The sequence below is a fragment of the Salvelinus alpinus genome, chromosome 7 (assembly GCF_045679555.1).
Source record: "Salvelinus alpinus chromosome 7, SLU_Salpinus.1, whole genome shotgun sequence".
In the NCBI taxonomy this organism is placed as follows: domain Eukaryota; kingdom Metazoa; phylum Chordata; class Actinopteri; order Salmoniformes; family Salmonidae; genus Salvelinus; species Salvelinus alpinus.
The window spans coordinates 66,094,057-66,106,205 of record NC_092092.1 but is presented as its reverse complement, the minus strand read 5'-3'; the positions used below and the strand labels follow the sequence as shown (position 1 = coordinate 66,106,205).

Genomic DNA, 12,149 nt, shown 5'->3' with positions numbered 1-12,149 from the left:
GCCCCACAGGAAGTCCAGGATATTTAGTCCCAGGGTCCTTAGCTTAGTGATGAGCTTTGAGGGCACTATGGTGTTGAACTCTGAGCTGTAGTCAATTTTTTTATTTTTTTTAATTAATTTTATTTTTTATTTAACCTTTATTTAACCAGGTAGGTTAGTTGAGAACAAGTTCTCATTTGCAACTGTGACCTGTCCAAGATAAAGCAAAGCAGTACGACACATACAACAACAGAGTTACACATGGAATAGACAAACATACAATCAATAATACAGTAGAAAAAATCTATATACAGCATGTGCAAACGAGGTAGGATAAGAGAGGTAAGGCAATAAATAGGCCATGGTGGCGAAGTAATTACAATATAGCAATTAAACACTGGAATGGTAGAATGTGCAGAAGATGAATGTGCAAGTAGAGATACTGAGGAGCAAAGGAGCAAGATAAATAAATAAATACAACATGGGGATGAGATAGATTGGATGGACTATTTACAGATGAGCTATGTACAGGTGCAGTGATCTGTGAGCTGCTCTGACAGCTGGTGCTTAAAGCTAGTGAGGGAGGTAAGAGTCTCCAGCTTTAGTGATTTTTGCAGTTCGTTCCAGTCATTGGCAGCAGAGAACTGGAAGGAGAGGCGGCCAAAGGAAGAATTGGCTTTGGGGGTGACCAGTGAGATATACCTGCTGGAGCGCGTGCTACGGGTGGGTGCTGCTATGGTGACTAATGAGCTGAGATAAGGCGGGGCTTTACCTAGCAGAGACTTGTAGATGACCTGGAGCCAGTGGGTTTGGCGACGAGTATGAAGTGAGGGCCAGCCAACGAGAGCGTACAGGTCGCAGTGGTGGGTACTATATGGGGCTTTTTTTACAAAACGGATGGCACTGTGATAGACTGCATCCAATTTGTTGAGTAGTGTTGGAGGCTATTTTGTAAATGGATGAATAGCATTCAATGAATAGCATTCTCACATAGGTGTTCCTTTTGTCCAGGTGTGAAAGGGCAGTGTGGAGTGCAATAGAGATTGCTTCATCTGTGGATCTGTGGGTGCGGTATGCAAATTGGAGTGGGTTTAGGGTTTCTGGGGTAATGGTGTTGATGTTAGCCATGACCAAACTTTCAAAGCATTTCATGGCTACAGATGTGAGTGCTACAGGTCGGAAGTCATTTAGGCAGATGACCTTAGTGTTCTTGGGCACAGGGACTATGGTGGTCTGCTTGAAACATGTTGGTGTTACAGACTCAGACAGGGAGAGGTTGAAAATGAAGACACCCACCAGTTGGTCAGCGCATGCTCGGAGTACACGTCCTGGTAATCCGTCTGGCCCTGTGGCCTTGTGAACGCTGACCTGTTTAAAGGTCTTACATCGGCTGCGGAGAGCGGGATCACACAGTCGTCCAGAACAGCTGATGCGCTCATGCATGTTTCAGTGTTACTTGCCTCGAAGCGATGTCGTGACCAAAAAAGTGTTAGACAAATCAAAATATAGTTTTTATATTTGAGATTCTTCAAAGTAGCCACCCTTTGCCTTGATGACAGCTTTGCACACGCTTGGCATTCTTTCAACCAGCTTCAGGTAGTCACCTGGAATGCATTTCAATTAACAGGTGTGCCTTGTTTATGGAATTTCTTACCTTCTTAATGTGTTTGAGCCAAGCAGTTGTGTTGTGACAAGGTAGTGGTGGTATATATAATATATCCCTATTTGGTAAAAGAACAAGTCCATATTATGGCAAAAACAGCTCAAATAACAAAGACAAATGACAGTCCATCATTACATCAAGACATGAATGTGTGTGTGTATATATATATATATATATATATATATATATATATATATATATATATATATATATATACTGTATATATATGTAAGATTCCTACACACAATACACAGTGGTATTGTTTAACTCATTAGTCCCTCTGCATTAGTAAGATGTGCTGTATAATAATGTGCATGAGCCATATTCAAATTCGAGAGACTGGGAAAACAAAATAAATATACCTTACAGAGGATTTACGTGTTTGACATGGCAAATAAATGTAAATCCCTTCTGTGGTCTGAACGGACCTCTGTGGTCAAGTCTATTTATTTAAAAGGGCCTACAAGTTGTGTGTTGATAAACTGCTTCTCCAGCTCCATAACAGGAGGGGGCCATAACCCTCCTCACTTCTCCAGCTCCATAACAGGAGGGGGCCATAACCCTCCTCACTTCTCCAGCTCCATAACAGGAGGGGGCCATAACCCTCCTCACTTCTCCAGCTCCATAACAGGAGGGGGCCATAACCCTCCTCACTTCTCCAGCTCCATAACAGGAGGGGGCCATAACCCTCCTCACTTCTCCAGCTCCATAACAGGAGGGGGCCATAACCCTCCACACTTCTCCAGCTCCATAACAGGAGGGGGCCATAACATATTTATTTTCCTCTGATAAGATTGTTTTTTCTGCGCCGGAGTGTAACTCATTTCTAGATTTATATCGAAATGGCTGTAACCCCTGCTCCCCCGTTTTATACCTCTGTAAAGCTACATGTCCACTAAAAGCTATTAATTCACATTTCTCAAGAAAATCCTAAACAAACTATCAAATGCAAGGACTGAAATTGCACATCAGCACAAAATATTTGGTGGGCTATAGCTCTGACGTTGACTTTTTTCCTGCTCTCAGCTGTCATGGCTGAAATTGCTATACTGCTTCATGATACACTTGGCCAGTGTGCAGCAGCCAGGTCAAGCTATTATTATTAAAGCAGGTGCTGAGATCTACACGGGATTTTACAATGGATTGTGGTTCTCTGTTTGGCTTAGTAGCTGTGAGGGCTGACGACCAGCATCTAGAGACCTCAGTACTGGTTTATACAGCCCCTTTGTGCCGACACACTGTGTGTATTTCATGGTGATGCCTTTATGTACCATTGTAGCAGACTATATTTCAATTTTTCAGTGGCTTTTCTTGAAAAGGTGAGAGAGTTAATGGACAGTTTCATGACATTGGGTTGTTATATTACATAAGTTCAGTCCGTTCCACCATTGGCCTGCTTTATGACACTGCACTTTCCACACATCCTGGTTACTACTTTATTCTAAGTTATTTTCAGACTCAAATATTATAGGTGGCGCTGTGCAAATGGGGATCTGTTGCAGCAGCTGACTGGAATTATATATCTGGCTTGTTAGGCCTCATCGTCACAATGAATAGCTCCCTCCTCAACCCTGCCACAGTGGCAAACATCAGGGAGGCAATGATGAATGAATCATTCAGAAAAGTGCATTGTGGCTGTGACTTCAGGCAACATATGGCTGCTTCTCCAGTGCCAGTTTATGTAATCTGTAACCTGAGCACTCAGCGTTGGTTGGCTGTGCCTTTTGTCTGAAAGACAGTACATTAACCTAGCAGATTGAACTAATGCGTGCCGCTTCTGCTTCTCTTGCATCTCATCTCCCACACGTTTGAGCTCTCACAAATAAACTCAGGGAACATCACCTTCCATTGTAAACCCCTCCCCTTGGCTCCAGCCTGCAGTTCGGAGCCATCTCCTCCTCCTCCTCCTCCTCCTCCTCCTCCTCCTCCTCAGGCTGACTTGATGGATGTAATTTCCCCTTGTCAATTTTTACTTCCTGTCTATGTCAGGAATTCATTTTCCAACCTGGCATGACAAATAATTATCCAAAATAATAGAATCTATACTGTAAATCGTCTTGGTGGCAGACCTCAACACATTACAATGGACAGTTTTTCAATGTAAAACATATTTATAGGACACAGAGAGCTGGGACATGTAACTGGAGTCTGTAATTCCACTGATGTGCAACTGTGTTTCTGTAGGCAATTGGGGCTGTCAGCTTTTCTCTTCTAGTTGACATCCGTATTTATGTTCCTCTGACTCAATGTCTATTATGACAGATGACAAAAAGACTGTCTTCATGTCTTCAATGAGTTGTCCATCCATGTAACTGGCTGACCTGGCATTTGGGGTTTGTAATGTCAAAGCATCCTACTGTACTGTAGTCACACAATGAGAAGAGTAGCAGTCCATTTCAGGCAATTCACTGGTCATTTTTGGCCATAGAGATACAGTACATCTTAAAGTAGTTATTATTTGACAATTAACTGTGTTCATGGTAGACTAAATTATTTTCTTTGCCTCTCTACAACAGCAGTGCCATAGCTGCTAACTGGTTTATCCTAAATAACCCTGCATTAGTCTGATCGTGACTATGACCTTCTCTGCCTCTCCCTGTCATACGCTACTGTTTCACCATGTGTCACGGGTTCAAAGCTCACCAGCATTAAGGCAATCTTGACTGGCTCATCATTACTGGCTCCTGTGGCTTTTCCCCCACTACTCACCTATGGATGACAATGGAGAGAGAGGAGAGCGGCTGCTAATTACCGAGTACAACTTGAAATGTCTTTGAAGCCTAGCTAGAGAGCTCCCATTTAGGATGCAAATGAAAATCCAAATGGAGAAGATGAATATGAAATTAGATTTTCATCCTACTGCAAGGCACCAGTGTGAATACTTTAGGATTCATTTGAATTTGACCCCCATAGTATAGGCCTAGTAGCTTCCATTGTCTGTAGATCTATTATCAAATCAAATCAAACTTCATTTGTCAAATGCACCGGATACAACAAGTGTAGACCTTACTGTAAAATGCTTACCTACAAGCCCTTAACCAACAGTATAGTTCACAATAAAATAACAATAACGAGGCTATATATAGGGGGTACCAGTACCGAGTCAGTGTGTGGGGTTACAGGTTAGTTGAGGTAATTTGTACATGTAGGTAGGGGTGACGTGGCTATGCATAAATTATAAACAGTGCGTAGCATCAGTGTACAAAACAAATTGAGGGGGGTGTCAATGTAAATAGTCCGGTGGCCATGTGATTAATTGTTCAGCAGTCTTATGGCTTGGGGGTAAAAGCTGTTAAGGAGCCTTTTGGTCCTAGACTTAGCGCTCCGGTACCGCTTGCCGTGCAGTAGCAGACAAAACAGTCTGTGACTTTGGTGACTGGAGTCTCTGACAATTGTATGGGCTTTTTTTCTGACGCCGCCTATTATATAGGCCCTGGATGGCAGAAAGCTTGGCCCCAGTGATGTACTGGGCCGTACGCACTACCCACTGTAGCTCCTTACGGTCAGATGCCGAGCAGTTGCCATACCAGGCAGTGATGCAACTGGTCAGGATGCTCTCGATGGTTCAGCTGTAGAACTTTTTGAGAATCTGGGGACCCATGCCAAATCTTTTCAGTCTCCTGAGGGGGAAAAGGTTTTGTCGTGCCCTCTTCACGACTGTCTTGGTGTGTTTGGACCATGATAGTTTGTTGGTGATGTGGACACCAAGAATCTTTTACACTACAGCCCCGTTGATGTTAATGGGGGCCTGTTCAGCCCGCTTTTTCTTGTAGTCCACGATCAGGTCCTTTGTCTTGCTCACATTGAGGGAGAGGTTGTTGTCCTGGCATCACACTGCCAGTTCTCTGACCTCCTCCCTATAGGCTGTCTCATCGTTGTCGGTGATCAGGCCTACCACTGTTGTGTCGTCAGCAAACGTAATGATGGTGTTGGAGTCGTGTTTGTCCACGCAGTCGTGGGTGAACAGGGAGTACAGGAGGGGACTAAGTACACACCCCTGAGGAGCCCCAGTGTTGACGATCAGCGTGGCAGACGTGTTGTTGCCTACCCTTACCACCTGGAGGCAGGTCAGGAAGTCCAGGATCCAGTTTCAGAGGGAGGTGTTTAGTCCCAGGGTCCTTAACTTACTGATGAGCTTGGAGGGCACTATGGTGTTGAACGCTGAGCTGTAGTCAATGAATAGTATTCTCACATAGGTGTTCCTTTTGTCCAGGTGGGAAAGGGCAGTGTGGAGTGCGATTGAGATTACGTCATCTATGGATATGTTGGGGCGGTATGCGAATTGGAGTGGGTCTAGGGTTTCTGGGATGATGGTGTTGATGTGAGCCATGACCAGCCTTTCAAAGCACTTCATGGCTACCGACATGAGTGCTACGGGGCAGTAATCATTTAGGTAGGTTACCTTCGCTTTCTTGGGCAAAGGGACTATGGTGGATTTGGGTTTTCATTGCTCCATGCATTGTAGGATGAGGTTTAGGCTCTTAGTTCCTAGTTTTAGCAAGCATAGTATTGCATGACACCAACAACCACTCTGTTTACACTAGTCCCCTAACCATGTACTACTTCCTCCTCCACAGTGGACGGCTGCATCGATTGGTCGGTAGACCTGAAGAGGTACCGGGTCCTAGCAGGGGAACCAGTGAGGGTGAAGTGCGCCCTGTTCTACAGCTACATCAGGACCAACTACTCCATGACTCAGAGCGCCAAGCTCCGGCTCATCTGGTACAAAAACAAAGGGGACTCTGAAGAGCCTATCATCTTCTCCGGCCATCGGCTCAGCAAGGAGGATGACTCCATCTGGTTCCGCTCAGCTGAGCTGGAGGACAACGGCTTCTACACCTGCGTCCTGAGGTGGGTTTATTTAGTCCCTGTGCCTCTGAGGAATCAAACAGTTTAGCTTTTCTTACAGTAACCCCCAACCAAGCACCATGCTTATTTTAGTCATTCACAGCTCATTGAAAGCCCACATTTTCAGGAAGTGAGTTTTCATTGGATAACAGTTCATGCATGACTGATCTTGGCTAGTGGTCCCACATATTGTACAGTAGTTTGAGAGCCCCTAATTTATCCATTTAGTTTACATCTACTTTCCAAAGCTACTGTGGTGAGTCAGTGTGTCTATTGTGATGCTGAACAGCCCCCTTGTTGCACACCCACCGCGCCAGCCAAGCAAGCCCTGCGATTGCACACAGCATAAGGAGGAGGGAGAGATCCACATCGCATGCTATGTTTAGTTTCCTCGCGGAGGAATGCATTTCTGGCCTTGCGAGGTTAGTTCACCCCTGACACTGAACTGTGGTTGACTCGTGTTGCGGAACATGTAACTGACATTCCACAAAAGAATAGGCTTTGCCAAAATCATTAATATCAAATCCATGATGTTCCTGTCAGTTCTATGCGAGAAGGATTGTGCTAGAATTCCCTCCTCGGATTATTACATCAAACAACCTGCAAATCATTTGATGAATAAATAAAAGGTGTTTTTATAACATCTAGTAAAAATATTTTCACTGTTCCTAGCTACTTTACCGTGAGAGTCAATGGTGAATAGAAAATAGAGACAATCTGACAGAGGCTTCAGCAAAACTCTCCTCAGATGAAGATCCAGCCCCTCTCTAACAAAGCTGATGCTTCTCCGTGGCCAATAATACGTGTTTTCTCCTCGCTCTGCACTCCCCTCATGCTACGCTAACAGTCTATTTAGGAGAAGATCCTGTCACTTTCATCTCGCTTCTTATTTTACTTACTGTCCCACGAGTTGGTCATAGCAACCGCCACAGCTCAGACAGCCAGGCGCAATGCATTCCAATGTGTTAGCTAGCTAGAGAGTCATCAAGCTGAGCCTTATTCTTTTGCCTTCTTTTGCCTCCTTCCAAACGACAGATCGTTTGGAAGGAGAAGAAAAAACAATACTGGAAATTGAAGTGGCATGTAGCCCTGTGAAATGTGTTATTGAATATAAGATACTGTATCCAGTGATGTATCTTTATGAAGTATTCTCAATATCCTCCAAACTCAATTAATTGTCTGTCAAAGACGTTAAAGGTGAAAAGAGGAGAGAAGTCCTGTTTTCACGCTTTAGTTTCCATTAATGGTGACTCTTGATCCCTGAAACCAAAGGAACAGAAATCCAAATAAGTGGTGTTTTGGGTTTCTGTAGATCCCCAAGCTGCTTCTTTAATTAAACCCCAGAATCCTGAAACTCCTAATAATGATACAAAACTACAATCAGCACAGAGGAAGAAAGGCTGGCAGCACCCAGTTCTGAATCTAAAGGTAGGAATCTATAGTCTTCTGAGAGAGAATTGCTGGAAAATGACATTGGCAGATGCTGCTGTGTCTGAAATGACAGGGTGGCTCTGAAATGACAGGGTGGCTCTGGAATGAAGGAATGTATTTTCTCATAGGGTCTACTGACCGCAGGAGGGGTAATGTTCTGTGTCTGGCTCAGGCCCCCTACGCAGACCACTTGGAATAAAACAGACATCTTCAAACACACACACACAAACACATACACAGATACACACACACAAACACACACTAGCCCTGCCATTGAGGCCTTTATGGCAGTTATATGGGGTACCAGGCGATGTCCTGTTTTATTGCAACATGAACAGTGACTAATCATGCCTGAATGCCAGAGAATCTCACAGCACCAGCATGACATGTTAAGCTGTAGCCAACGAGTCGATGCAATCTGCCCGGCTAATGCGCCTCGAGAGACAGATTCACCACACCTTTATTTCTCATTCTCTCCAGTGAGGCTAGACGAACCTCCCACATCACAGCACTGATGGAGGGAGAGGCATTTCACACCTTCCCCCAAACAATGGACACACGCTTAGCTTTGTTCAATAACTTTATGCCGAGGAGAAATGCAACACATGTTCCCAAAGTCTGAGGGATGCCTCTTATACAACACGTATGCAGTACATTATCTGAGGTAGGCTATCCCCCAGAGGCCTGTAAAGTAATATGTGCCACCTGTCTTTTTCTCCCCTCATAAGATAATTGTTCTCTCTCCAATCGCCCGGATGTCACAGACCTTTTCTTTCAAAGCGGTCCAGGTATTTCACCTTTCTATTCATCTGTCCATGCAGAAGCCCGTTAGAGACAGAGAGCCAGAGAAGCCAGTCTCTTCTTTGACACTGGCTGAATCTACGCTACCACGCTTGCCAGTTCAATTCAAATATTACATGTTCAAGCTTCAGCTTTGACATAAATCAACTTTTAAACTCTCTCAAAACCACATGTATATTTACCTGGGCAGAGACTATTGTTATAAATGTCTACAAAGAGGGGATGGAGAGTGATCTGTCTGGCTTTAATAGAATCACATCAAAGACAAATCTATGGGTAACTTACCAACCAGTGGATAAAATTGTTTTCAGTAAATACATTACAACGGGTCTAGACTTAAACAATCATTGTTAAAATGCTGTGTTCTACTAGACGAGGTGTAATCATTTTGTAATGTGAAGCTTCACCATATGAGGCTGTGTTCTACTAGACGAGGTGTAATCATTTTGTAATGTGAAGCTTCACCATATGAGGCTGTGTTCTACTAGACGAGGTATAATCATTTTGTAATGTGAAGCTTCACCATATGAGGCTGTGTTCTACTAGACGAGGTATAATCATTTTGTAATGTGAAACTTCACCATATGAGGCTGTGTTCTACTAGACGAGCTGTAATCATTTTGTAATGTGAAACTTCACCATATGAGGCTGTGTTCTACTAGACGAGCTGTAATAATTTTGTAATGTGAAGCTTCACCATATGAGGCTGTGTTCTACTAGACGAGCTGTAATCATTTTGTAATGTGAAACTTCACCATATGAGGCTGTGTTCTACTAGACGAGGTGTAATCATTTTGTAATGTGAAGCTTCACCATATGAGGCTGTGTTCTACTAGACGAGGTGTAATCATTTTGTAATGTGAAGCTTCACCATATGAGGCTGTGTTCTACTAGACGAGGTGTAATCATTTTGTAATGTGAAGCTTCACCATATGAGGCTGTGTTCTACTAGACGAGGTGTAATAATTTTGTAATGTGAAGCTTCACCATATGAGGCTGTGTTAGAGGGTAGACAGTATTTCCATCATTTTTAAATGGAACGTTTGGAAAATCTAGAGCTGGCCGCCCGGCCAAACTGAACAATCGGGGGGAAAGGACCATGGTCAGGGAGGTTACCAAGAACCTGATGGTCACTCTAACAGAGTTCTTGAGTTCCTCTGTGGAGATGGGAGAATCTTCCAGAAGGACAACCATCTCTGCACCACTCCACCAATCAGGCCTTTATGGTAGAGTGGCCAGACGGAAGCTACTCCTCAGTAAGAGGCACATGACAGCCCGCTTGGAGTTGCCAAGACTCTCAGACCATGAGAAACAAGATTCTCTGGTCTGATGAAACCAAGATTTAACTCTTTGGCCTGAATGCCAAGCGTCACGTCTGGAGGAAACCTGGCACCATCCCTACGGTGAAGCATGGTGCTGACAGCATCATGCTGTGGGGATGTTTTCCAACAGCAGGGACTGGGAGACTAGTCAGGATCGAGGCAAACATGAACGGAGCCAAGTACAGAGAGATCCTTGCTGAAAACCTGCTCAAGAGTGCTCAGGACCTCAGATTGGGGCGAAGGTTCACTTTCCAACAGGACAATGACCCTAAGCACACAGCCAAGACAAAGCAGGAGTACCTTCAGGACAAGTCTTTAAAAATAGCTGTACAGAGTTTGGGAGGATCTTCAGAGAAGAATGGGAGAAACTCCCCAAATACAAGTGTGCCAAGCTTGTAGAGTCATACCCAATTAGATTCGAGGCTGTAGTCGCTGCCAAAGATGCTTCAACAAAGTACTGAGTAAAGGGTCTGAATACTTATGTATATGTGATGTTTCAGTTTATTTTTTATAAAATATTGGCTAACATGTCTGAAACCCTGTTTTTGTAAACAATTTTAGACTAAGGCTGTAATGTAACAAAATGTGGAAAAAGTCAAGGGGTCTAAAGGCACTGTATATTCCCAGCGGGCTTTGAAGGGATGATTTTGACCATACAGTGTATGGTTAATTAGGTTTCAAAATGCAAATAGAAGAGGTTGTGCCCGAGCACTGAGGCTGAGAACAATTGGTATTTATCAATTATTATGACGTTTGTAGGATTGTTTGATAAATCACACTTTTTTTATGAGTACGAACATTCAAATTTCCTTTCGTAAAGAGTATCTTTAGTAGAATAGTTTACACGCAATATTGATAAATGAGGCCCCAGGAACTGGATTCCCAGAATCAGTCCCACTTATATTACGATAAAAATCTAACTTTCATGAAATCACACATGAAAGATACCAAATTAAAGCTACACTGGTTGTGAATCCAGCCAACATGTCAGAATTCAAATAGGATTTTCGGCGAAAGCAAACGATGCTATTATCTGAGTTAGCACCATTGTAAACAAAGAGAGATAAGCATATTTCAACCCTGCAGGCGCGACACAAAACGCAGAAATACAAATATAATTCATGCCTTACCTTTGACGAGCTTCTGTTGTTGGCACTCCAATATGTCCCATAAACATCACAAATGGTCCTTTTGTTCGATTAATTCCGTCGATATATATCCAAAATGACAATTTATTTGGTGTGTTTGATCCAGAAAAACACTGGTTCCAACTCGTGAAACATGACTACAAAATATCTCAAAAGTTACCTGTAAACTTTGCCAAAACATTTCAAACTACTTTTGTAATACAACTTTAGTTTTTTTTTGTTACGTAAATAATCGATAAAATTGAAGACGGGATGATCTGTGTTCAATACAGGATTAAAACAATCTGTAACATGCTTTCTGGTCACGCGCCTCTATCTAACAGGACACTTCAAGTGACCCTGATTCAAAATGGCCGTACTTCTTCATTACACAAAGGAAAAACCCTCAACTAATTTCTGAAGACTGTTGACATCCAGTGGAAGCGGTAGGAACTGCAAGAAGGTCCATTAGAAATCTGTATTCCCAATGAAAATCCATTGAAAAGAGAGTGACCTCAAAAAAAAGAAATCTGAATGGTTTGTCCTCGGGGTTTCGCCTGCTAAATAAGTTATGTTATACTCACAGACATGATTCAAACAGTTTTAGAAACTTCAGAGTGTTTTCTATCCAAATCTACTAACAATATGCATATCTTATCTTCTGGGGATGAGTAGCTGGCAGTTGAATTTGGGTATGCTTTTCATCGAAACGTGAAAATGCTGCCCCCTATCCTAGAGAAGTTAACCTTGAACTTCACACAAACCCATTGATCCAGGTTGAACCAACTCCTGCAGATTAGTGATATGGAAAGTTTCATCAATGGCCCATGAGTCAACAGAAACCCCATTATCCTGTGTAGTGATGAGGTACTCGGATTCTTTCACACTTGACTGTTTCTTGCCATTGCCTAGCAACTCCTTTTTTTTTAATTTCCTTGTACATTTTGTCTGTTTGATCTTCTCTTGGTATGTGTAGTG

The 12,149-nt window shown here is 43.1% G+C and overlaps 1 protein-coding gene across 1 annotated transcript in view; it reads left to right on the top strand.

Annotated features, from left to right (window-relative positions):
- LOC139581496 (X-linked interleukin-1 receptor accessory protein-like 2) overlaps positions 1–12,149 on the top strand; it is a 431,652-nt gene that overhangs the window by 206,059 nt on the left and 213,444 nt on the right. The window contains exon 3 of the mRNA XM_071411312.1: positions 6,220–6,493. Coding sequence (XP_071267413.1) covers positions 6,220–6,493 — 274 coding nt within the window. The remainder of the gene's footprint in view (positions 1–6,219; positions 6,494–12,149) is intronic.